The sequence below is a fragment of the Solanum verrucosum genome, unplaced genomic scaffold (assembly GCF_900185275.1).
Source record: "Solanum verrucosum unplaced genomic scaffold, falcon-dt-bn FXZP01000218.1, whole genome shotgun sequence".
NCBI lineage: Eukaryota > Viridiplantae > Streptophyta > Magnoliopsida > Solanales > Solanaceae > Solanum > Solanum verrucosum.
Genome location: NW_026020464.1, coordinates 654,888 through 682,527, shown reverse-complemented (window position 1 = coordinate 682,527; position 27,640 = coordinate 654,888). Strand labels below are relative to the sequence as shown.

At 32.0% G+C, this 27,640-nt stretch overlaps 6 protein-coding genes across 6 annotated transcripts; 4 read left to right on the top strand and 2 right to left on the bottom strand.

The window, feature by feature from the left end:
- Positions 1 to 5,107: 5,107 nt before the first annotated feature.
- LOC125808688 (protein BOBBER 2-like) lies at positions 5,108 to 6,069 on the bottom strand. The gene is made up of 2 exons (XM_049488343.1): positions 5,841 to 6,069; positions 5,108 to 5,559 (listed from the first exon to the last, which is right to left on the bottom strand). The coding sequence occupies exons 1-2, from the start codon at positions 6,067 to 6,069 to the stop codon at positions 5,108 to 5,110; spliced, it is 681 nt and encodes a 226-aa protein (XP_049344300.1).
- Positions 6,070 to 8,022: 1,953 nt separating this feature from the next.
- On the top strand, positions 8,023 to 9,336 carry LOC125808809 (protein BOBBER 1-like). The gene is made up of 2 exons (XM_049488470.1): positions 8,023 to 8,365; positions 8,892 to 9,336. The coding sequence occupies exons 1-2, from the start codon at positions 8,023 to 8,025 to the stop codon at positions 9,296 to 9,298; spliced, it is 750 nt and encodes a 249-aa protein (XP_049344427.1). The 3' UTR covers positions 9,299 to 9,336.
- Positions 9,337 to 10,192: 856 nt separating this feature from the next.
- Positions 10,193 to 12,680, top strand: LOC125808807 (stress response protein NST1-like). The gene is made up of 2 exons (XM_049488467.1): positions 10,193 to 10,827; positions 11,074 to 12,680. The coding sequence occupies exon 2, from the start codon at positions 11,083 to 11,085 to the stop codon at positions 12,403 to 12,405; it is 1,323 nt and encodes a 440-aa protein (XP_049344424.1). The 5' UTR covers positions 10,193 to 10,827; positions 11,074 to 11,082; the 3' UTR covers positions 12,406 to 12,680.
- Positions 12,681 to 13,726: 1,046 nt separating this feature from the next.
- On the bottom strand, positions 13,727 to 18,063 carry LOC125808808 (probable magnesium transporter NIPA2). Its single transcript, XM_049488469.1, has 8 exons — positions 17,855 to 18,063; positions 17,045 to 17,101; positions 16,625 to 16,715; positions 16,298 to 16,458; positions 15,079 to 15,206; positions 14,846 to 14,983; positions 14,508 to 14,600; positions 13,727 to 13,993 (listed from the first exon to the last, which is right to left on the bottom strand). Exons 1-8 carry the CDS (start codon positions 17,979 to 17,981, stop codon positions 13,796 to 13,798), a joined length of 993 nt encoding a protein of 330 aa, XP_049344426.1. The 5' UTR covers positions 17,982 to 18,063; the 3' UTR covers positions 13,727 to 13,795.
- Positions 18,064 to 22,423: 4,360 nt separating this feature from the next.
- On the top strand, positions 22,424 to 22,765 carry LOC125808686 (protein RALF-like 32). The gene has a single exon (XM_049488342.1). It carries the CDS (start codon positions 22,430 to 22,432, stop codon positions 22,763 to 22,765), a length of 336 nt encoding a protein of 111 aa, XP_049344299.1. The 5' UTR covers positions 22,424 to 22,429.
- Positions 22,766 to 25,094: 2,329 nt separating this feature from the next.
- LOC125808867 (deacetoxyvindoline 4-hydroxylase-like) lies at positions 25,095 to 27,430 on the top strand. Its single transcript, XM_049488529.1, has 3 exons — positions 25,095 to 25,591; positions 26,077 to 26,401; positions 27,185 to 27,430. Exons 1-3 carry the CDS (start codon positions 25,095 to 25,097, stop codon positions 27,428 to 27,430), a joined length of 1,068 nt encoding a protein of 355 aa, XP_049344486.1.
- The last annotated feature ends 210 nt before the right edge of the window (positions 27,431 to 27,640 follow it).

The window sequence follows — 27,640 nt, the reverse complement described above, 5'->3', positions numbered from 1 at the left end:
AAAAATGTAGCATTTTAATGCATATGAGATTAATTCTATAATAATATGGTACTAACTCTTGTAATTTTACTTCATCTATCTAAGTGAATATCTGGTATTGGAAATCTTATAATAAATACTTTATCACGTTACTTGTAGAGAATTTTTGAAAGCTTAAGGCGTGTCATAAATGGCACTGCTTTAAGGATATTTCACTCAATATACGTGTTTTCTCCAAAATTCAACAAAGTTTTCTAGTACAAAAGTAGGAGCCAGAATCTAACGTAGATTAATATATTAAAAACCCAACATAAGAGAAAGATAAGTGAAAGAGTATCTCTATTCTTCTATGTTATGTTTTGTGGTAATAAAAGGGAATTAAAGGGTTAATAAAAGATTACAATGGTATTGACAATAAAAAATATGTTTCAATGTCCATATAATTAGCCATTAAGGCTGTTAAAGAGCAATGCCAAATCTTTATTTTAAAAAATGGTTACAAAGATTGTGGAAATACTCCAAGAAGATTATTTCCTTTTTGAGATATTATATTGATTTTTCTCACAAATATGTGTCTTAAGCTCCCTAGTGGAATAATAAGTCTATGTTCAATACATGAGTAAAGATTATCAAATCTAATTTGGAATTTTATGGGAAAATATTTGAAATGTTTTGATATAATTTTGAAATTATGTGTTAAACAAATTATTTTTTAATTTATTTATGAAGAACTTGGGGAAATTTTGTGAAATATACATACACTCCCTAGTGGAATAATAAGTCTACTTCAAATTTCTATATTCAGTTACATAAATGTGATCTTAGATAGATCCTTATTCATGCTTATATAAATGGATGTATAGTTTTGACGAGACATCTGTTGAAGATAAAAAAAAAAACTGAAGACATGGACCAGGTTGTTCAACCTGTTCCATGTCTTCAGTTTTCTTTATCTTCAACAATCTCGAATATCCCATAATCTTTTGGATTTTCACAAAAATATGAAGATACTAAATACTGTCTTTCTTAAACTAAAAGTTATATTTCAAAATCTCATAAACTCTTAGAATATTCACAAAGAAATCAAGACATCAAATAATACTTTTATCAAAGCGAATATGAAATATCAAATGATTGTCTGATATTCATGGCAATCAAATACATCATAAGAATTTGTACTCACAAATCACAATCTTGATAAATAAAATATATCACTTTTTTTTCATATTTTAAAAAAACTTATTGCAATAGTATTATACACATGGTTAGTGTAAATAAGATAGTCATAAAAAATCTTCAAGTTGGTATGACTTGTTGGTAAGACTTTATCAAATAGTATCAATAAAAATAAAAAGAGATACTCCCTCCGTTTCAAAAAGAATGACATCCTTTCCTTTTTAGTCTGTTTCAAAAAGAATGATCTCTTTCTTTTTTTGGTAACATTTTAATTTCAGCTTTCCATGTGACATGTTTAAGGCCACACGATTAAAGGAAAATTTTGTACATTTGACATAACTTTAATTTAGGACCACAAGATTCAAAAGTCTTCTTTATTTTCTTAAACTCCGTGCCAAGTCAAACCAGGTCATTCTTTGTGAAACAGAGGGAATATATTATCACTATTATCATTAAATAAAGTAGTTGATAGATAAATATGATAAATATGACATACATTGATTAATCACAACTATATTATAAGTGCTAAATCACTATTATCATTAATGAAAGTAGTTGATTGATACATATGATACACATTATTCACTATAAATATAAGTACCAATATCAACAAGAAAATCACAACCATAACAAGAAAGTAAAAAAAAAAAACTCAACAATGTCTTCCTCATCACAATATTATTACTTATTTCTTTACCTTTTCCTACTTAGCTTTTCATCATTGATCAATTCAAAAGAAGTTGATTTTGTTGTTGTAGTAGGTAATGAAGCTCCAAATACAGTGGACATACATTTTTCTCTAGAAGGAGTACCTGCGGGGGTCCTTTCAATAGAACCAAAACAAGTTTATAAACTCATAGCACCCTATCATCCCAAAGGAAATAATACCCTTTCTGGTGAGATGAAACTAGGTAAAAAACATGGGGTTTTCAAGTTATTTGAATCGAATAACACGAAAACATGTCACGATAAGGATGGAGATTGTGAGTGGAGAATACGTGAAGATGGATTGTGCATGTTGGTTGCAAGCAAATGTGTGATGTTCAAATGGGATACTACTCCTTACTCATTTAGAAAAATTACAAGTGAACCGATTAAATATGTTGCACGTAACGCGATGCGATATATGTCAAATAATCCTTAGTGAATATATATATCCATGAAAAATAATGTAGCATTTTCATGCATATGAATTTCTATAATAATACATATGGTACTAACTCTTGTAATTTTACGGGAAATTTTATAAAAAATACTTTATCACGCTACTTGTAGAGAATTCTTGAAAGCTTAAGGCGTGTCAGATATTGTCCTTGAAAATATTTCACCCGATATATGTGTATTCTCCAGGATTCAATATACTCTTCTAGTACAAAACTAGGAACCAGAATCTAACAAAAATCTAACTTAAGAGAAAGATAAGTGAAGGAGTATCTCTATTCTTCTATCCACAAAAGTCAAATTGTTATGTTTTGTGGTAATAAAAGGGAATTAAAGGTTACTAAAAGATTAAAATGGTATTGACAGTAAAGAACATGTTTCAATGTTATATAATTAGCCACTTAGGCAATTTGAGAGCCAATGAAAAATCTTTATTTCAAAGATTGTGGAAATAATCCAAGAAGATTATTTTGTTTTTGAGATATTATATTGGTTTTCTCACAAATATGTGTCTTAAGCTTTATGTTCAATACATGAGTAAAGATTATCAAATCTAATTTTGATTTTTATGGGAAAAATATTTGGGATGTTCTGATATAATTTTGAAATTGTGTGTTAAACAAATTAAACTTGGGGAAATTTTGTGAAATATACACACTCCCTAGTGGAATAATAAGTCTAGTTCAAATTTCTATATAAGTTACTTAATGTGATCTTAGATCCTTGCCATGCTTATATAAATGGATGTATAATTTTGATTAGGTATTTCGAATATCCTATAAGCTTTTGGATTTTCACAAAAATATGAAGATTTTAAGTATAAGCTTTTGGATTTTATGAAGATTTTAAGTACTGCCTTTCTTAAAGTAAAAACTATCGTCTCAAAATCTCATAAACTCTTAGGATATTCACAAAGAAATCACGACATTAAATAATGCTTTTATCAAAGCAGAAGTGAAATATCGAAGGGTTGTCTGATGTTTATGGCGATCAAATATATCACAAGAAGGTCAACATCTTTTTTTATTTGAAAAAAATATGCTATATATTAACGATCCTCAAATTACAAAATAAATTAGGAGAGAAAAATCAAGAAAATATATAAATATGTACTCACAAACCACAATCTTGATAAATAAAATATATCACTTCTTTATTTATTTCGCAATTACAATTTATTTTTCATACTTAGAAAAAAATTATTGCAAATAGTATTATACACATGGTTAGTGTAAACAAGATTCATAAAAAATCTTCATGTTGGTATGACTTATTGGTATGACTTGTTGGTAAGACCTTATGAAATAGTATCAATAAAAAGGTATATTATATCACTATTATCATTAATGAAAGTAGTTGATTAGATACATATAACACACATTAATCACTATAAATATAAGTGCTAACACCAACAAGAAAATCACAAGAAAGAAAAAAGTCACAATATGTCTTCCTCATCACAATATCACTTAGTATTTTGCTTTTTCCTACTTAGTTTTTCATCATTGATCAATTCACAAGAATATTTTGTTGTTATAGTGACTAATGAAACTAAAGATACAGTTAACACAAGTTGTTCTGTAGATGGAAAACCTAAGATAGATACTCCGATGGAATCAGGAGTGTCTTATCAAATGTCACCATCCTTTAATCCCAAAGGAAATAATACCGTTTCTTGTGAAATGACATTACGTGAAAAACATGGGGTTTTCATGTTGTTTGACTCGAATGACAAGAAAACTTGTCACACTGTTGATGAAGATTGTGAGTGGAGCATACGTGAAGATGGATTGTGCTTGTTGGTTGAAGACAAATGTGTGATGTTTAAATGGGATACAACGCATTATAACTCATTTAGAAAAATTGCAAATAAACCGATTAAATATGTTGCACGTAACACGATGCAATATATGTCAAATAATCCTTAGTGAATTAACATCCATGAAGGATGTAGCATGTTCATAATCATGCATATGAAATTCTATAATAATATGATACTAAATTACTCTTGTTATTTTATTTGCTTCATCTTTATGTGTCTAATGGCTCTATAACACTACTTTAGTCTTAATAAACTTTAAAATTGAATCGAATCAATCAATATACAACTTGATTCATGAGTTAATCTACATATGTTGTGTATACGTATGAATATTCTTTGTGGATTATGAAAGATTGTAAAGGATCATATTTCTATTTTTACATTTTAATAGAAAAAGAATGACGAATAATTAATTTACCTCTTTTTACTTTTAATAAGAAGAATAATGTAAGCATAATAATACCGCATGTTGGAAAATATAGATATTGAGTTTAAGAATTTTGAATTGACATTAATTGTACAATATTTTTATATCATCAAATTAATTTGTATTTATTTAAAATATTTTAAAAGTTATAACAGTAAGTGTATATAATTTAGGTCCATAATAATAATACGTCAACCCTAATTATTTTTTTTGTTTGACCATTAGCGGAAGAAAAAACTACTGAGTTATAAAATTAAATCATACGAAATAACAATGACAATTTTATCATGGCCTTCTCACTACCGATCCAATGCAAGGATAAATATCTCAACAAATAGAATATCAACAAGTAAAAGTATTTAAAAAATCGCACAAATTAATCCAAACATCATAATTAATTTTAAAAAAATCAAAACACATTAACCAAAACAAAAAAATCCTCATAAAATCCAAAAAAAAAAAACCCAACAATAACATAATTCTCTAAAGATACTATAATATAAAAAAAAAAAAAATTCAAAATCTACTAAAAAAAAATGCAACTATTCCATCATCCTAGAATTTGGCATCATCATCTTAGCATTACCAAAATTCTTAGCCATATCAGGATTTTGTTCCATAAATTGTTTAAGCATATCTTGATTCTTAATTTCCTCACTTGATGGAAGTCCCATTTGTTTTTGTCTTTGATCAAACATCATTTTTTCAACCGCAGCTCTTGTCTCTGTGTCCAAATCAGACAATTTACTTGGTTCTGGTTCCACTTTTTGTGTGTCAATTTCTTGTCCACCTTTGAATAAACTTTTCCACCAATCAGATTTGTTTTGTTTGGTTAAAAGAATTGAAATTTCTTTTTGATCTTCTAAACTCCAATAACATTCATCAACTTTAACTCCCTTGAAATATTCACCATCTAATATTAGTGGTTGGTTTTTTAGTCCAACTTTGAGAGTATTGGTCTTGAATTCCACAATTATGAATCTTGATTTTGTACCTAAGGTAAAAAAAAAAATCGAAAATTTCATTAAGAATATTCAGATAATTTATTGTATATGGAAAAAAAAAAATCAATAATCTATGTAAAAGGATTTAAAAAGTACTAATAGATTGTCACGATTGAAATTTAAACATGTGATCTGAAACATATTTTTAAATAAGCTATCTAAAGCAACCCCTAAACGTTTTTCTTATATTAAAGGGATTCAACAATTTATATATAATCAGAAAAATTATTTTCGCCCTATAAAACACATAATAAATTAAATTATTATATACCTGGAGGAACAGGGACATTGATGGTAACTTCTTGAAGAGATTGTCCCCATGAATAATTCTCCATATCAAGTCCATTAGACTTATTTGGCTGAAGTTTCTCTTCTTTTGGGGTTGAAGATGAATGTTCTTCTTCTTTGGGGGCTAAAGTAGAAGAATTTTCTTGTTCTTTCTCAATAATCTCCATGGTTTGGTCTTGATTTTCTTCTTGATAATCTGAAAGAATTGCCATTCTTGAAAAAAATATTAAACAATTTTTTTTTATCACAAGTAGAAGAGAAAATTATGTGAATTGATGTGAGAAATTTGGGAGAATAACTGGGGGTATATATAGGGAAAATAAAATAAAATCCGTTTTTGTTAAGAATTAGAATCCTTAGTGTAGTTGGAAATTAAAGTCCTTAAAATTATTATTAACCGACTTAATAACCTTTTTTTCCTAATTTTTATTTATTTATTTTCTAGAATTTCGAATTGTAAAAGGAAAGAAAAAGAAATATTTAGCGTGAATTAAATTTTATATTAGAAAAAAGGTCACTATTATACTTTTCCTAGTAAACCGACTCAAGACTTCTTTTCCTAACTAATTAATGCTTTAGGTAACTTTTTTTTTTTTAAACGTTACTAGTTAACCAAACGAGGGGTGCAGTGAGATACATAAAATTAGTTTATTTTTTAATTATAAGACAATGTTCGAGTCCTAGATGTAGGGGTGTTCATAATTTGGATAAAAACCGAATCAAACAGATAAAATAAAATCGATTTTATTTGGGTTTGATTTGGTTTGGTTTTGGATTTTTGAAAACCGATAGTATTTGGTTTGGTTATGGTTTTATTCGAAAAAACCGAAGAAATAACCGAACTGAACCGAACCGATAAATTATATACATATATTTTATTAATATACATACTTTAATATATTTTTTTATAAACAATTTTAAAGATCTTATACATATTTTCATTAAAATTTCTTTATAATTTACTTATTGAAAGCAAAAATGACCAAGATGAAACATTTATCTTTTTGATTTCATGTATATGAGTGTCTATGACAATTCTTTGTGGGACTGAAAATGTTATTGTCTCTTCCTTCTAAGCCAATATAGTGAATTTTAAAGCTTTATTGATAGTAAATTTAGTGACCGAAAGTTCAGTAATTTAAGTCATTCTAACTATTTTTCGTTTTGAATGGATTGTTGTCACTTTTTTCACATTTTGAATGAATTGTTTCATTTATTTTTGTGTATGGTTAATAACCGAATAACCGAACCAAACCAAATCGAAATTGATAACAATCAAACCGATAAATGTATATTATATTTGGTTTGGTTTGATTTTGATTTTGACCAATAACCGATCCAAATCGACCCGTGAACACCCCTACCTAGATGTATAAATATTCCCGTTAGATAATGGTTTCCCTTAAATATGTCTTAACCAAATAAAATTACTCTACTTTTTAATTATAAAACTCGGTTCAAGTCCTAGATATATAAATATTCCCGTTAGATAATGGTTTCCCTTAATATGTCTTATAGGAATTAGGATTAATCAATTTTTAAATACGTATATTAAATTTTGAGTAAAAAATGAAAAACAATGATAAACAGGGAAAATTATGTATTATTCCCATTTCCCACAATGTTGGCTCATTTAAATTAATAGGAAGAATAAGAAATAAGGGGCGAGACTTTTTTTTCTTTTGTATGTCGTTCAATATCTGATATTTATATTAAAATTCCTATCGATTTGAATTTGCGTCACATTGACACTCTAAAGAAGAAGGGCTGTTATTGAAAAAATAATAATTTGTTTTTCCATGGCGTCTAATTAAGAATTAAAAAATTATATTTATCTTACTATAGTTCTCTATGATGAAGAGTATTCAATCTAACTTTTGTAGGACTAAGATAAAGGGAATAATTAATACTACACTAAGAATACAAAATTTCGAATATATATATATATATATATATTTTTTTTTTTTTTTTTTTTTTTTTTAACTATAGCCTAAAATGTTTTTAGGCTATAATTCAATCAATCACGAGTCTCACGGTATGTTGTTGTTATTAACACTCAGATTTCCTTTTCTTTCTCTAATAATTTACTATAAATACACTGCTTTTTTATTTTAATTAACACACCAATTCACTAATTTTTTTCTTCTTTTAATTTACTAAAAAAAATGGCAATTCTTTCAGACTATACTGAAGGTGAAAATCAATCACAAGCCAAAAAGGCTGTTGAAGAAGAAAAACAAGAAGAAATTAAAGAAAGTGAAAATCAAGAATCAATTAACACTTCTTCTTCTTCTTCTTTAGATGAAAAAAAAGAAGAAGAAAATAAGAAATTAAAGCCAAATCAATTTAATGGTCTTGATATGGAAAATTATACATGGGGACAAACTCTTCAAGATGTTACTATTAATGTCACAGTGCCACTTGGCACAAAATCAAGATTTTTAGCTGTGGATATCAAGAACAATTCCATCAAAGTTGGACTCAAGAATCAACCACCAATTGTTGAAGGTGTGTAATTAGATAATTTTGTTTATATACATAAATGTCGAAGCAGATTCAGAATTTAACATTTATTGAAATCGGTAATTTTTAACGTAGATCTAAGTTCCGTGTCAAAATATTGAGATCAGATGAATTCATAACTTTTTAAACTAGATCCGCCACTAGATAGACATGAAATGGGATTGTCACACTTTCTAAGGTACAAATGAGTTCTGAAAATTTTTAGTATAGGGTTTTTTTCCCCCACAAATAACACCAGTCAGATTTACTATTTTAAAAAGTCATATACATAAATTATACAAAAGTTATATGCGCATTATACATATGTTGTCTATTTTTAGTTTAAGCAGCTAGGTGACCAGCTATTTAGGCTGATTTTTTTTTCTTCATATATATGTTTGTACTTCTTATCGAGTTAAACTGGTTGTTTATGTGCTCTTGACAAATTTACTTGCACTATGCAATAACTTTGTATTTCTCGAAATAATTTACGAGTAATATCTCTTTAAAGACAGTTTATTTTGCTAACAAGGTGAACTATTGGAGCCTGTGAAAGGTGATGAATGTTTTTGGAGTTTAGAAGATCAAAAACAAGTAACAATTCTCATGACTAAAAGGAATCAATCTGATTGGTGGAAAAGTTTGTTCAAAAATAGCCCTGAAATTGACACACAAAAAGCTGAGCCAGAGCCAAGTAGACTATCAGAATTGGACTTAGAAACAAGATCAGCAGTTGAAAAAATGATGTTTGATCAAAAACAAAAGCAAAAAGGATTACCAACAAGTGATGAGATACAAAATCAAGATCAAATCAAGAAGATTATGGAAGAAAATCCTGAAATTGCTAAACATTTTGCTAATTCACCTGCTAATGCTGATGGTAAAGGTGGAATGTCTAATATTAGGATGATGTCAGGTGGCGGCGGAATGATGCGTTAAGTGGGAACTTGATGATGAGTCGATCTATCTATATGTCTTGTTTTTATTGTTATATCATAAGTTATTTCATGTTTTAGTTTTTTTTTTTCTATTATTTTTCGAGTTCGTGGATTTGGAATTATGATCCCAAATGTTTGGAAGCTATTTTCCTAGTTTTAATTGTTGAAACATGATATATAATCACGTGTGTTGACAAGCGATTTATTTGTGGAGATGAGTCGATCCACTTACATGTTTCGATTCTACTTTCATATCAAAAGTTAATTACATCATGTATTGCTTGACATAAAATGAATTATGAATTTATTTGTCTTTAATCGATTCTTTTTCACTATTTGATAGATATTTGATAAACCTATACTATTCTCTTTTTTTTTTCATGTTTAAGTTCTTTTCTACTGCTTTTCGGGTTGGTGTAATTGGAATTAAACATTTCTTATTCATTTTTCAATAAACAATATGTAATTAACTACTGATATAAAAATTGAAAATAAAATTTGTCAAATAAACTCATCAAGTTCCAAGATAAGTTTGAAATTGCTTTTTAAACCTATACTTATTTCCATAGTGTGATCGATAATAGATGTAAAAGGCCCGAGAATGAATTCACTGCCATATGGCTAGACAACTATTCCTAGCAAGACATTTTTTCTTTGGTCTTAACAAAAATGATTCTATCAACTCAGAATCTGTAGTTCTAAATAGGAAAAAAAAAGTGAACATCAAATGCAGTTATAAAAAATTCCCAGCCACCAAAAAAGTAGTAATTGCTATAAAAATATATTTAAAAAGATCAAAATAAATTAAAATAAAATACTATAAGGGTAATAAAGTCATTTCACTATGTGATTCCTCTTCAGCTCCTTGGAATCTTTTGTAAACTGATCTCTGCTCATTGAACAGCAAAGAAAGAAATGATTTTGACACAGTTGAACTACTAACTGCAGAAATCAATCCCCACAATCAAAACCTTAAAAACTCAATTTCCATTTTTGTCCCTTTCATATCCCCTCAGATTTTTCCATAAAAAATTTCCCACTGTCTTACTATTCTCAATTCAAGAAACCTATTATAGGTTTAAAGGTCAGTTTTTTGATACATATATGGCAATATTTTTTCTTGATTTGATATGGGTATTTGCTAAAAAGTTGTGAATTTGGGTATACCCTTTAGCTTTTCTTGGACAAATTTTGAGTTATTTGTAGTGTTGATTGATTTTATTTGGATTTGTGGTGAAGAACTGAAAATTTTGGGTTTTGGGTATTTGAGTTGTTGTGTATGTGATTCTTGAGCTGCTTATAGTTTGTTGGTTTGAGTAGTGGAGTTAGTTTTATTTGATGAAAGTATGTTGATTGAGAAAAGGAGTGATTTTTAGTATACCCAGTAGCTTTTCTTGGACAAATTTTGAGTTATTTGAAGTGTTGATTGATTTTATTTGAGTTTGTGGTAAAGAGCTGAAAATTTGGGGTTTTGGGTATTTGAGTTGTTGTGTATGTGATTCTTGAGCTGCTTAGAGTTTGTTGATTTGAGTAGTGGAGTTAGTTTTGTTTGATGATGCCACTACCAAGAAGGAAAAAGTTTGTTGGTTGAGAAAAGGAGTGATCTTTGGTGCACCCATTAGCTTTTCTTGGACAAAATTTGGGTTATTTGTAGTGTTGATTGATTTTATTTGGATTTGTGGTGAAGAGCTGAAATTTGGGGTTTTGGGTATTTGAGCTGTTGTGTATGTGATTCTTGAGCTGCTTAGAGTTTGTTGATTTGAGTAGTGGAGTTAGTTTTATTTGATGATGCCACAACCTAGAAGAAAAAAGTGGACTGAGGCAGAAGAAAGAACTCTAATTGATAAGTATGGTGAGATGTTATGTGATGGGACTTTAGCTAAAATGAAAACTAGGGAAAAGAAGTATAGACCTATAGCTTTACATGTGAATTCTGTGCACAATGTTCGCGATCCGATCACGTATCCATGGCAATGGACTTGGAAGGATGTGTCCACTAAAGTGCAGAACATGAGGCATCAGTATACACTGGTGAAGCAGAAGATTAAGAAGCCAAACTCTGGGGAGGAGTCGGGTGCTGGGGAGGAGTTTGATTGGATGGAGGGGCTAACTCATTGGTCGAACTTTTTAAGGTATAAGGAAGTGTTTGGGGATGTCAATACACTTGTCTTCAATTGTAGCGACTCCATGGCGGTTGTAGGAGATGGAAATGAAAATAGTGGGGGATTTGATGGGAATGGTAATGGTATGGGGATTGATCAATTTGGGCATCTAGGTCATGCTGGGGACGGTGATTTTACGGGAGTTATTAATGGGGTTGATCATGGTGTTACAGGTATGGAGTTTGATTATGATGGAGAAGAAGGAGAGGAGAATTTCAATGGTAGTATCAGGAGGAATAATCATTTGAAGGAAGATGCGGATAGTGGATTTGTTTACGAAGACATTGAGCCAACTGGATCTGATACGAGAAAGAAGAAGAAACTAAAAGGGGTGGAGAAGAGGGCGTGGGGTTTTCTTGCAACACAGTTGGCACAGTTAAAGGAAATGGAAGCTCGGTTTGAGCAGCGTGAGGCTGAGAGGGAGCAGGAGCGGCAGAGGAGAGAACATCTTAGAATAGAACTTGAACAAGAACGTGAGAGAAAATGGGAAGAAAGAGAAAGAGAGAGGGAGGAAAGGGAGAAAGCGAGAGAGAAGTTGCAGAGACAGAGAATTCAAGAATGGGAAGCAATGGAGAAGGAAAGTGAGGAGAGAGAGAGGAGGAGACGAGAGGAACAGCTTATATTTGAGAGAGAACGTGAAGAAAGAATGCACAAGAGGAGATCAGATTGGAAGAAGAGGATTGACGAGACGTTAGGTCAGCATCGAGTTGAAATGAGCCAGGTCCAGACTCGGATACTTCACGAACAACAAAATCTTACTAGTCAGCTTCTTGGAATTTTTTCTCAGTGGACTGGTCATCCAACTGGGCTTTCTGATCACACAGGAGCTAGCAACCATTATCTTTCACAAATGATGCAAAACTTGCACCATGTCAACGGGATGGTTCACGGTGATGCAAGGGTTGTAGATGATGCTCAAGAAGACCAATTTATCGTTGATGGATAAATAAAAGCAAGCTCCTTTTAGTATTTACATCGATCACCTGAATAGGGAAGGTGCATGTACCTTGCAAGACATGAACACGTGTAAAGGTCAGTAACTTGTAATTGTATTATTTGATATTAGGTTTCTACTCAGAGCCTATGTATTTGAATAATGTTTCCCATATCCCCTTTTTAATGTAGCCAGTATAGAATGTAGAGTTCTCGGCCTTTAAGTTTTTATGTCGCCATTGTTCAATAAAATATTTTGATATATTTATATAATACCATCATTTTTTTTAGTGAACTTTCTTATTTTGTTGTAGTTGTTGACTGGTTCACAAGTAGAATTTAGTGTGCATTTCCAGCGCTACCCTTGGTTCCAAAAGTGTCTGTACACATCTATGTAGGTGGTAGCTTTATCTGCTTTTTCTGATTAGTGGAACATATGTCATCTTGTACGAGAACTCCGTATTTATCACATCTTCTATGAAATCTCTGAATGTACTCCTTAGTTATCACCAAATGGCTCTTAGGCCAAAAATGATGTTAAAAGATGAAACTAAACAACTATGTTAGATAATCACTATTTACCAAATGAGCTCCAACAAAATCTCGCGTTGAAATAGGATTAAAATGTTTGGTCTTGGACCAAAAATATATGCTGGTGATCCAAGACTTGAAGAGTTTAACCTTGATTTCTGTCGTCATATTATAAGTTTATACTCTTATTTCCAGGCTACTACAATCAAAAAAACCTATGTTGTTCGCACTCTTCTAGAATACCACCATGTGCGTGCTGGATCCTCCAAAAGTAGTGCATTTTTGGAGAATCCGACACGGATATGGCAGCAATTCTGAAGAATCTGAGCAACAGAACTTACAAGTATCAATTTGATGTCCTCAAGATTCCTCATGACATACACAACTCATAATGCATTAGAATGATCAATGTAAATTATCTTTAAAACGTTACTTACCTATCTGTTATAAATACAATAATAACTTGAACCAAAAAGAAGTGAAAGACATTGAAAACCAACTGTACAAAGTAATAAGAGAATCTTGATACAGGCAATGACCTGTATACACTAGGAAATGCTAGTCTAGAACAACAAAATTCAGTTCTTTTCTCATATTATCTGTATATATATTTCGAAGAAGCATGTCAATTGGATATTGGTTTCCACACTGTTAAATCTTTCGAAAGCCAAAATAACAAAAAGAATGATATCGAAATGTCCTCCTAGTGTAGCATTGGCTTCAACCTGTCAAAAACCATCACAGCTCATTTTCGCCTTCTGTTTTATCCAATGAGAAACGCTTCTCTCTTCCTTCTTTATGAGTGAGTGTCTCCATCTTCCCTGTGCTCTCGTGATGATGCAATTACTGATCAAAACTCTACACCATTTGCTTCAAACCTCAACTGTAACTTTTGCGGTTTCACTTTCTTGCTTATAATCCATATCTGTTGTTGGAACGATAACAGGTAATGGTATGGATGGATTGTTTCCCATGTCCTTTGTTTTGTGAAGGAGAAAAGTACCACAGAGGATAGTTACAAAACCACATAACTCTGTAATTATCTGTGTCGTATTCTGATGAACATAGTCCTGAATCCCAAAACGTATCACCAAAATTAGAGAAGTGTGGAGTTACAACTTTCCGATCAAATGAAAACACGAGAACAATACAGTATATACTCATTAGAAAATAGATAAGCTGATAATTCAATTAGAGTTCATCTTCCTAACATTTCGATTACAAATCCTCTAAGTTGCACGGACTCTTCACTTTCAATGCCGCACCCGTGTCGGATTCTTCAAAAATACACTACTTTTGGAGAATCCGACATGCACCCGCACCCGTTGACATTTTTGAAGTGTCTGAAACATAGCAAATCCTTTGTCATGCTTCTTTAAAAGCAAGCAAACTTTCTTTTCTCTCAAACATCATTTCTTTCCCTTTAAAACAGTCAATTTTGATATACCTATTTATCCAGTTATCCACAGTATTGTTTTATTATTGCAACTACACATGACCAATCCATGTGATCTCAAAGAAGTGGAAACTGATAAAACTAAGAATTCTGAATAGCCATAACCACAAAACTTAATGTTGAATCACCTTAAACATTATCATGCTTGCAAGAATGGTCAGTGTTGTAAACATGACGTAGTATATCGGGGAAACCACAGCGGTGTTAAATGTGTCAAGTGCCTGCAGAACATACAATAGTCATGTGAACATTTATATTTTCAAAAAAAAAAAAAGAAGTATAAAGTAAGATGAGACAACATAAATTTGAGACTGAGACGTAGTTGATCCATTGATATGGTTTAGAGAAATTATGTAAAAATGGCACTACATGAGAGGTATGACTAACTTATTCAAACCAAATCAACATATCAGAAAACCAATTTTACTTAGAATTCTAAAATTATAAGGGGAGGCAATGTGAGTACCTTGTTCAAATAGTTTAGCTGCAAAAGGCAAAAGATGAGGACAAGCACTATAAAAACCCATGTCTCAAAATACTTGAATTGATTTTGCCCTCCAATTGTGAGCTTTATAGCAATTCCTATTGCTTTGACACCCATAACCTGAATAACCACAAGAAAACAACCATGAGATAAGATGTATGAAATGTACGCATGGAACAGTGGACTACTACAGTACATGAAAGAGAATAACAGACCGTGAGAGAACCCGCAAGTGAACAGATCCCGATGTAGACAACCAAATGAGACTGCCCAAAACGAGGCACATACCGGACAATAAGGATAAGTACAAGCACCAGAACTGTGAAAGTGTAGGCGAGGAACCCTGTCCTTATCAAAAACCTTTTGGTTAGTTAACATAAACAAAGCATGTATCTGGTTTGTAATTTGTAAATCCATCACTTCACTATACTTAAATGGGTGAAACCAGGAAGGATCAAAGAGGTTTTGAAGTGCTGGAATAGAGATGGAAATGCAGGAAGAAAGGAGGAGAAATGGAAGATGGTCCCATCATGTATATGGTGGACAGTATGGCTAGAGAGGAACCAGAGATGTCATGAAGGAAAGCAGAGCAACATACAAAGATTTAAGCTTAACTGTTTAGTTCTGTATTATTTTTGGTGTAAACAAGTAGTCTTAGATAGCTCAGAAGTAATCAGCACAACTATAGACTGGCTGTAACTTGGTAGGTATAGGAGCCTATGTAACTACAACACTTTTAGAGGGGAACTACACTTTTGAGGTAGTATACCTGTGGATAAATATAGACTAACTGTTACTTTTATCAAAAAAAAAAAAGATCCGTTTGTTATGTAAGTGTTCAGATAGGTAAATCTAGAGTTTAGAAAGTCAATGGGTTCAAAATGGTGTGGTCTTGTTAGATGTATATGTTTTTTCGAAAAGATTTCATATGTATACATAAATTAAAAGCGACGACATTTGGCAGAAGGTGCAATTAGCACGCCTACATCGACTTGCATATGCATCAGGCCTGTAGGTGCGAAATTATGGTGAGTGAAGGTGTTAAAAGAAGACGAGTTGTCTTGAAAGACCTACAACTTCTTGGGATAGATGCAATGGAAGAAAAAAGATCCATATACCTGATATCTACAAATGCAATAGGATTCAGTTTTGTTAGAGAACTTATTATAATTTTTACTACTATTTAACTCATTTTCCCTCTATTTTTATTTGGTATGGTGATGACATTAGTGAACTTATATGGAGAAGTGAGGATTCATATAGTCGACCCAACTTGTTTGGGATTGAGGTGTAGTACTAGTAGTTGTTATTGTTTTGTATATGTATTCGTAGTCCAAGCCGAAAGTGACGGATTCAATTGAACCGGCAGAACCCGTCCTAGACTCGCCTCTGCGAACAATGGAAGAATGTAACTGACAATCAACTTGAATATACCTGGCTCTGTTGCTAGGTACCAAACATCCTTGACAGATTGAATACTCTTTTCTAATGGGGCATGTAAGACAATAGTGACAGATCCAACCACGCAGAGGAGACAACCAACTATACCAAACATATGCAACCTCTCCTTCAAAATAAAATGGGCTAACACTGCACTGCACATGAAAGTTATATCAGTATTGAACTATAGAGCTATGTACTCGGACTCTTCATAAATGCTGCTGGATCCTTCAAAAGTAGTGTGTTTTGGGGGATCTGACACAAGTGCGGCAGCACAATGAGCTTCTTTGATTAAGAAATCTACCCAGTGATGCGACGTACCTCACAATCATACTTAAAGCCCCTAAGGGTGTTACAAGTACTGCCGGGGCATATGCATAAGCTGCAAAGTTAGCTCCCTCTCCAACAATCACTACAAGAAGTCGGAAGAATAGCGTTAAATAAAACCATCAGTATTTCACAGATAAGTTCATATATCAGACTCTTTAGACAACTTATCCATGAGTTTTTTCATGATATTCTGTGTTTTTTCTTCTTCCTAAAGCATGTTCCATGATACATGTAGGTTTTCTCAGACATACAACAACATCATATGCTCAAGGGCTCATACAACAACTCCAGTTCAATCCCGAGCAAGTTGGAATCGGCTATATGTTCAATGAATTCATGCTAAAAGTTAAAAGAAGAACAGTATAAAATAAAAAGGTTTATTGGAATGAGTTGTATCAGTATGACTCTTACTAGATAACATTCCAGCCCACCAACAAGGTTCCAACAAGTAGGAATGGCCTCCTGAACCTGTTCAACATTCAACATAATTGGTAAGTCATAATAACAGGGCAAATTTGCCTTGCCTCAACAACAAAAAACAGCAGAAACTTTAACTTTGTCAAAGAAGGAGCCAAATATTTTGATTGTTTAGACTTTTGGTAGTTCCTCCAGTGTTTGCAAATGATGCAGTGTTCTAGTAACTACCTTTGAACGTCTAGTACCGGACTTATAATAGTATTTTATAAAATGTCCGTGTATATTTGGTTGGGGGGAATGGACTGGTGGTCTGCTTAAATAGACTTGGACAATCCTCCCCTCACAAGCTAGACGAGCTAGCTTTTGGGGTTGAGCATATCATTGTTCAGTTAACCAAACTAAACTATATGTATTTAAACCATATATGAAGTATACCCTATGGGAAATTTAAAGCAATGAAGGTTATTACAAGTATGTTAAACTTGATCACAACCCATAAAGTCATGCTAATGTAACTTTGAGCATTAACACATAAAAAGGGCGGCGCGGTGCACCAATATTCTCTGGCTATAACCAGGGGCCGAGAGAAGACTAAATCACATTGAATTTGCATTTCTACAAGAGACTGTTTACATGGCTAGAGACAAAGGCATATTCCCATAATTGACATAAATAAACTACTCCATTCAGAGTTAGCCACGTGTCACGAATTCCTTGCATACCAAAGCCTGGTATTTACGGGGAGAAAGAAGCAAGCCTATTATTCATCGAGTTTTGAACCATTTTCGAGAAAAAAGAATAAACCTGCTCTTTTTCCATTTGCACCAGCTTTCTTTAGACCTTGTTTTTTGATAACAAAGCTGGAACCAATAAAAATACTGGATGATATTGCTAATATAACACCATGAACATTATCAGATACTCCCTCCATTTAATTAAAAATGGAGAGAAATAATAATAAGATTATAATTCTTGATATTCAAAAGCCAATTCTTTCCAACAAATAAAAACCCCTGCATATCACAAAACCAAATTATTAATTACACATACAAGAGAAGTAATTACAAAGCAAAAAAAATAAAATAAAATCTCAAACCTTATTCTTGATAAATATCCAAGAAAATATAAAATTTGGTAGATTTATGATAAAGAATGGATTATTTTTTTTAGTTATGTTGCTAAAATATATATCCTTTTCAATATTTTTCAACTTTGACAAGTTTATTTGGTTGTAAGAAATTATGGAAAAGGAAAAATGTTTCTTTTTCGTTTTTCCACTCTCTTTCTCTCTCCTCTTTCTGCATAAAATTGCAGAAATGAGAAGAGAAAGAGAGGGAAGAAAGAAAAAAAGAGATGATATCTTTTTTTGTTTAGAGAGAAATTAATCAGTCCTTTGCGCGATTTTTTAAAAAAATGCTTCAAATTACATTAACCACTTATTTTATGGATTTTGCTCCTATAATATTGCATGTGTTTTTTGTCACCTTCAATTTTAGCCTCTAATTTGTATGTTTCTAGATATGTAAAGTTTATTCAAATTTTAATTCATAGTTAAAATTAAGAAGTTCGACCCTCACTAACACTTTGATTGAATAGTTGTTATGTACTGTTTCGTAATATATCATATCATATTGCGTTATGTTTATATTGTATCATACAATATTGTTTTAATGAATATAATGTTTGGATAAATTGTACCGTTCTCTGTCATTACTTAATATCACGTACTCATAATGAATGATAAACCCATCAGAAAACGAGGATATGAGATAGAACTACTATGAAGAATGCGATCACACAAAATTGGTATAAGTACTACCACATAAATTGAGATAAAATGAAATGAGTAACAATCAAAACAAACACAATACTAAACTAACAAAACAATACAACGATAACAACCATCCAAACAAGGTGTAAGTACGTACCACATAAATTGAGAGAAAATGAGTAAATTTTTTTTAACTATCAAACAAGACTTCATATTAATTAATTAAACTAATTAGCTACTATACTTAATAGTCCATTAAACCAGAACTTTTGTAATTAGTAAAACTAATTAGATTAGATTAGAACTTAAACAGTTAGGGCTTTTTTCTGGTCTAATCAGCCATCAGTCATCACACTCTACCAGCAACACGCCGCGGCGGCGGCGGCGTCTCCAAGCAAACTCGAAGAAAAACCATTACCGTTGAAAGGCCGAACGCTACCAGAGTCGGCCATCCGTAATCGAACTCCTGTAATCCAAGATGAACAGAAATGTAGCAGAGTCCGTGCAAAATCCCCAAATCAGTACTAACGGCCCTCGTCCTCACGATCATCAGCGAGCAGAAAAAACCTACGGCAGTGGCGGAGACAGAGATGAACACCGATACTCGAGGAATGTTGAGATTTTCTTCCTTCAGGAGCTCGAGTATAATCGGAGAGGCAATCGGTCCTATGGCGTTGAAGGTGGAAGTGTGGTGAGGTACAATCATCACTGCCGGAAAAGGATTTACATTGCGGAGGACCGATATGAGTCCGGTCAGAAGTACCGGCACTGCTACGGTGGAAACGAACCACAACGCGTGGATGCGAATAGCAGCCATGGCTAGGAGAAAGAAAATCAACGCGAAAAACGACCAGATCTTTTGCTCCGTTCTCATTTTCGTTTAGTATTTTGAGAAAAATGCAAATGTAAGGGAGTTGAAATGTGATCGGAACCAAGCGAACTCCCAAAATTCCGTCGGCGCAGCTCCGGCCTGTTTCCGGTTGCCGATTGCGCCGATTGAGGAAGAAGGGTTGCTTTGTATTGGGCCCCACAATTCTATCCTTTGGGATTAGTCATAAATTTTTTTCATAATTTACCCTTAAAAATTAAGGCAAAATGGTCTGGTGGACTCTTATACTTGTATCAGTTTATATTCTAGACCATTCTACTTAATCTTTTGTCAACTGAACCCTTAAACTCAATTAAAACTAGACTTTTAAGCCCCTCCAACCATGTGTGTAGCTCACTCTCTTTTACATAAATGACATGTCATAATTATTTTTAAAATTATTAATCAAAATTATTTAATAAAAGGTAAAATAATAAAATTTTAATTTATTCTTTAGAGTATTATTTCACCATTTTCTGTTCAACTTTTTCGTGAGCTTCATTACTCTGATTTCATGTTTTGCATTTTCATATGTTTTTATGTGTTTTGTTTGACCTATTGATATGTTTGTTTAATGAGCGGAAACAATGTTGAAGTTCTTGGTGAGCTATAATGGAAAAAATGAAAACTTCGTACATTCAATTCTCCCAATTTTACGGCCAAAATCTACGGAGAAAGCCATTGCCGTTGTCGTCGCCACTTTTGCCGGCAAAATCTCATATACTCTCTCCCTCACCTGTCTACATCTCTGTCGCACACCATCACCATTTTCCTTTTCTCCTCCAACCTCCACAAAACCAACAACCTAAGTCATCGCACCACAGATCTGGCTGAAAAACCTTTTCGCTGCCATGACCTGGCACCCTTACCCACCTTGTTCTCCTCTACATTTAACCCAAAAATGTCATTCACTCGCCTTAAGAGCGTGTAGTTACACACTTTTGCTAACTCAGACATTCTAATGCCACAAAAGCTTGGTCAATGGTCAGAGGGATTTATTAAATTGTGTTTTATTGAGTTTAAGGGCTCAGTTGACAAATGAATAAGTAAGAGGGTTCAGAATATAAACTGATACAAGTAAAAGGGTTCATCATACCATTTTGCCTATTTTTAATATATGCGGCACAGTTAAAATTAGGGGTGCAAAAACCAAGTTGATGATTAATCGAATTGAAAAAAGTGGGTTTTTAATGGTTTTATGAAAAAAATTATCGGATTATCGATTTAATTTTACTTTTTTAATCTTAGATTTTTGGATAAATCGATAATTCGTTAAGACGCTAGTAATCTATTTTACTCCTATATAAATATTAAATATTAATCTCAGTATCTTACTAGTTATTGTCTTTGCCTTTTAGCTTTCGATTCATATTTTACTGTAACTTTGAGTTTACAAAATGTCAATATCAAAAGTAATAACTGTAATCCTCTTAATTTCTTTTTGTGTTGCACTTGAATAGTTCTTTTTATGTTAGTTATTACTGTTTCAACTTTTTACAAAACGTCAATACCGAAATAACTTTAATCCTCTTAGGGGTTGTTTGGTAGATGGATAGAGTTATACATGTATTAGTAATGTGAGTATTAGTTATGCAAGTATTAAATAATGTGAGTATTAGTTATACAAGTATTAGTAATAATGTGAGTATTTGTTATACAAGTATTAGTAATGTGAGTATTAGTTATGCGGGTATTAGTAATGTGGGTATTATTAATGCAAGTATATAGCTATGCATGTATTAGTTATACAAGTATTGGCTATGCAAGGTTTAGTTATGAATATATTATTCCTTTGGTATTGTTTTTTATATTAAAAATTAATAAAATTATATATTTTTTACAATTATACCGTTTCCTTATTTAACTTTGCTTTAATTTTCTATTTAAATTAAAATATTTCTTTAATTATGTTGAAGAAGAAAGTAGTAAATGGAAGTGATAGGGTAATTTTGTCATTTTAATTTTTTATTCATGTACACGTTTAATTATTTCACCTTCTACTCCACATAAATAATACACAAATTTCCTCATAACTTATACATGTATTAGTTATACAATTTTTAAAATTATCAACCAAATGTTGTATTAATTTTATACATAAATAACTTTTTTTCTTATCCACCTACCAAGCACCGTATTAATTATATGCATGACTAACTTTTTTCTTATCCACCTACCAAACATTGTGTTAATTATATACATGAATAATTTTTTTTCTTATCCACCTACCAAATGGCGTATAAGTTATACGGACTCTAATATATGGATAAAGCTTGTGTTTATCCGGCTACCAAACGACCCCTTAATTTCTCTTTGTGTATTGTACTTGTATAGTTCTTTTCATGTTAGTTACTACTGTACCAACTTTATGAGCTTTCTGTAAAATTATTAAATAACATTATTGTCGTATCACCAAAAATTGTTAGAGAAGTCATATTTATTTAATAAACATTTTTTATTGATTAAATGAAAATTTGGTAAAAGGAATATCTTATTCATTTTGTTATTAGTTTAGTATATCTAAAAATAATATCAATAAATCAATAATATGTACACCAAATTAAACCGACCAATACACATAAAGAATTAGGTTTTGGTTGGTGGACTAATGCGGTTCCACTGGTACTCACTACTCAGTGTGTCTTCCACTATGAAAAATTAAAAAAAAAGACACGATAAAAAGTAGTAGAAATAATTGAACCAAATGTACCAATCCACAAAAAAACCAAAAAAAACAAAAATGGAAGCTCCAAATTTCATAAAATTGTTCTATTTCTTAACTTTTTTTCTTACCATTTTATTTATAATTACATCTGTTAATAGCCAATCACAATGCAATGATACAATAGCTAAGTGTAATGAAGATATGGAGTTTTTAATGGAATCTGAAATTAGCAAAAGATTTCTTGCAGAAAGAAAAAAATATATTTCTCCTGGAGCTTTGAAAAGAGATCAACCGGTTTGTAACGGCGGCGGAAGCGGTCAACCGTATTCGCGGAGCTGCCTTCCGCCGCCATCGAATCCGTATAGTAGAGGTTGTTCCAAGTATTATCGTTGTAGAGATGATCCTGAATGAGTATATGAATTTTATGTTTATATTTGTGTCTACTTATACTTATTATGATGTTGCATTGTTGTTGTGATTTATGAATGAATTTTGCTTTTTGGTGGGACCATTTTTCGATTTGTGCGTATTATCTTTGTGGAGAGGTTATATTATTTTTCTCTGTATTATTTCAATTTTATCAGATGTGTGCGAAGGGATGTGGTGCTATTGATATTGTTGATGTGATTCATTTTTTTTAGTCACTAACTTAAGTAGTTACTAGAGGCGGATTAGGATTTTGAGTTTATGTGTTTTAGATTCTAATTTGATTTTTTTTATTACTGAATTCTTGATAGATTATTTATACATATTAAGTGAATTTGTTATTGAATTTTGTTGAACTCGTAGCTTCTATGATGGATTTGCCCCTATTGGTTATACCTGTGAATTTTTTCATTGGATGAGAACTAGGATAAAGATATCTTCTGAGATCGATGTTTTTGATTGGTAAATGAAAAATATGATTTAGCAAATCAAGTTATAGTAGTTGGATGAAATTTTTTAGTATTACATATTGGTCAATGGTCAGCTTATTAATTTCATGGATCATGTATTAAGTAACTCTAATAAATAGATGTTGGGGTAACATAAATCTTGCATATGTTAGTCCATGATCAAGTCAAAATTGATCACGAGTTTAAGTTATGAGACTTTCAGATTTGAGGTTCTCATTGTGAACTTTGAAGATGATGCTGAAATTCATCAAAGAAATTATCGATGTCTAAGACATGATTATAAGACTCTGACTGCGATTTTGACTCCGACTCCTTGTGTGTTGAATTGTTAGGTGTATGTACATGTATCAATTAAGTGAATTTTGTTATGGTAAGATCAATTAATAAAAGAAAAAATAATTTGAACCGCATCTCAAATTCGCTACAATAATTCTTAATATACTGAAATATATATATATATATATATATATATGAGCTTATATATATCGATGGTGAAAAAAACATTTATACGATCAATCATTATAATTATAGGTAAATCTCAATAACAAACATTAATCCATACACAAGCTTTGTGCTATTGAAGCTTAATATAAGCTCTTAGGTTCTTATTGCATTTCTAGTGTGTTAGTAGAGATGACAAAATCCGTTAAACTTAAAATAAAATATAACCCATCCAATCCGTCCAAAATTTCACATAGGGAAGAGCTGTATTTATTAATGGGCTCATAAGATGGGCAATGCTCAACTTGACCCGCAATATCCCAATAGCCCAAATTGACCCGTTACTTAACCCAAACATGACCCGTTACAAGTCAAGGTCAACTTCACAACTCACAAGAAATAATGAGATAACAAAGCAAATTACTATTTTTTTATTCCATCGCGTTTGCAAAATATTAATTATTACAAGTTTAACAAAATTAGAAGTATCTTTTTTTTTAATTATTATTTACGTCAAATCAATGAATTATAATATTTGTTATCAATTCATTTATTAGAGTAGTACGTACGGAGTAATAAATTGTAAATTATAATATTTGTTATCAATTCATTTATTAGAGTAGTACATACTAACAAATTGTACTTCATCCGTCTCAATTTATGCAACAATTTTTGAATTTTGAAATTCAAACAAATTTTTTATTAATTGTAATTTTTCATATATCTTTTAAATATCTTGAATTATCAATTATTGTGACTTATTATACTTTTTTACACAATTTTAAATATGTAAATTAAGGTTTCATACCCAATTTTACGATTAAATTTAAACTATTCAACTCTTAAAATTCGAATTGTGTCATGTAAATTGGGATTGAGTATTGAATTTCATGTATTCACAGGGGGATGTGAGTTGGAGAGGTACAATATGTGGGTCCCATATTTCCATTGTTTTTAAGGTACTAGGTAGGTGTGTACAAATTACAATATAAATAAGTACTAGGTACTTTTATAAATGAGCAAAATAATATAATACTCCATTCTTATCATAAATGAAGAAGTTTTCAACTAATCCCTCCGTTTCAATTTATTTTTTCTAATTTTTAATGTGACACGAAGTCCAAGAAAGTAAGGAACACTTTTAAATCTTGTAGTTTTGATTTAAGATATGTAAAATGTACCCAAGTTACAAAAAATAGTTGCCAAAAGAGGAAAACGACATTCATTTTTGAAAAAGCCAAAAGAGAAAAGTAAGATAAATAAATTACAACAGACAGAATATTTCTATATATCTATGAGCAGTAGTTGACCTGAACAAACTCATCTATCTGTTTAAGGCTCCTTAGAACTGACAACAATTATATTCAACAAGCATTGTGGAGTTCTAAAGCTGAATTTCGACAATGGATTATGATCTATTGAATGAGAAAAAGGCGTTTGATGATTCAAAAGCCGGCGTTAAGGGACTAGTTGATGCTGGAATAGTCGATATTCCACGAATTTTTATTAGGCCACCTGATGAACTTGTTGATGAATTGAATCAATGCAAGTTACAGGTTCCAGTTGTGGATTTCAGTGGCATAGAAATTCAGGATCGGCGTAAGAAGATAGTTGATGAAGTGAAGGAAGCATCAGAGAAGTGGGGATTTTTCCAGCTGATAAATCACGGAGTTCCTTCGAGTGTTTTGGAAGGAATGATTGATGGTACCCGTAGATTTCATGAGCAAGATGTTGAAGTAAAGAAAGAGTACTATTCGCGTGATAGAACAACACGAAGAGTTAGATATGAGAGCAATCTTCATTTGTATCAATCACACACCGCAAATTGGAGGGATACGTTGAACATTTCTATGATACTTACTGGTCATATTGAACCTGAAGAAATACCGGTAGTTTGCAGGTAACTAACTATATCTATGCTTATGCGTGCTCTTGAATTGCAATTCTTTATGTGTCCTGTTTTATGCCTGCAGGGCATTGAATTTTTAGTAAGAACATATGTACTTTTTCAAAAAAATGTTCGTAATGATTAATCTGGCAGTCCTCGAGGCGTTGTTTAAGTCTAGCAGAGTAGAACTGTTGAAAAATATGCATAGCGGAAGCATTTCAGAATCATACTCCTTAATGAATAATAGATTACATAGAAAAGTGAACAAATATCTTCCAGTAGGTTGGACACCAGTTATGTGGTCTACTGTTGTGATCCCAAACTAATACCCAAACTCTTTCAATACTTGGGTGAGAAAACCTCGTTCGTTATAGCACTTGGCCTCATGATACATGATCAACAGTACTCTGAAAAGATTCCGTCTTTACGATTATTTGGCATGTTAGACAGGGTTATCTAAACTTAGTTATGTCTGATATTTTCTTAATAATGTCCAGGAATGCATCCATTGAGTACATCAATCATGTTAGAAAACTTGGAGACACACTTCTTGACTTACTATCAGAAGCTCTTGGGCTAAAACCGGACTACTTGAAAGCGATGGAATGTGACAAAGGTAAAACATTGGTATGCCATTACTACCCGGCATGCCCACATCCAGAGCTAACTCTTGGTACTGATAAGCACACAGATCCTGATTTTCTCACCATTCTGCTACAAGATCAAAGTGGTGGCGCCCTGCAAGTCGTGCATGATAACCAATGGGTCGATGTTGAACCGATTGAAGGAGGCTTGGTTGTTAATATTGGTGACTTTCTTCAGGTTTGCAACAAAACACACTCCTAATATTTAGTGATAATGTTAAAAAATAGACCCAAAATATCATTTTTTGCGAGTTCCCTACCTGAATTATCATGTTTTTGCATTTTCTACTTGAACTATCACCAACTATTTATCAAAACACACTTCGACTAGCAGTGGTGGAGCCAGAAATTTTAATAAGGGGGTTCAAAATCTGAGAAGTAAACACAGGAACTAGTGGAAGGGGGTTCGACATCTATTATACATACCTAAAAATTAATATTTTTCGTCGAGGGGGGTCGGATTATGCTGCCTCCCCCCCTGTAGACTAGTATTCAATGGTGCGTGGTGTACACTCTCTTTTTTGGTTTAAAATGGTGCCAATGGAACTCCTAGCTGATAACTAAAGAAACTAATTGGAATTTTTTTGTAAGAAACAAATGGTCAAAAACACACTTGAAGTATCCTTTTTTGCGAGTTTCCCACCTGAACTGTTAGGTATGTTCGTGTTCTCTACCTGAACTACCACCAACTATTCATGAAAGTCAGCTGCCATGTGGGCGAAATTTCATGGATAAATTAAGTTGTCACACGCCTTTTAGCAATTGTATTCAAACACTTGGACTAGTGTTTCGAATAAATAGTTGGTGATAGTTCAGATAGGAAATGCAAACACCTGATCGTTCATATAGGAAACGTGCAAAAAAAGTGATACTTCAGGTATGCTTTTGACCATTACCTCTAATATTTATCTTCATATTTCACAAATTTTGACTTATCTCAATCTGTTTTTTCTTTTAACAGATCCTATCAAATGACAAGTTTGTAAGTGTAAATCATAGAGTTGTAGCAAATAAGATAGGACCAAGGATATCAGTGGCATGCTTCTTCCATGGTGCTTTTGAACCTCCAAATTTGTATGGTCCAATTAAAGAGCTCATATCAAATGAAAATCCCCTGCTGTATAAAGAATTTCTTGTGAAAGATTACATGGCTAAGTTTTTCTCCAGGCCAATTCATAAGTCTGGTCTTGATCTTCTAAGAATGTGAAAAAAGTGACCAAGCACCATGTCGTGGAAACCACCATAAACCTTCAGAAAAAAGGTATAGGGTGCTTACCGTCTGATCAACTCCCGACCCTCTTGTCATGTACAATAATGCTTACCAATTATTGAGTGTGTTTTTCATATACAATTTAAAAAGAAAAAAAAAGAGTGTTTTTGTTATTCTGTTGTTTCTTTTCAAATGAAAGGATAAATA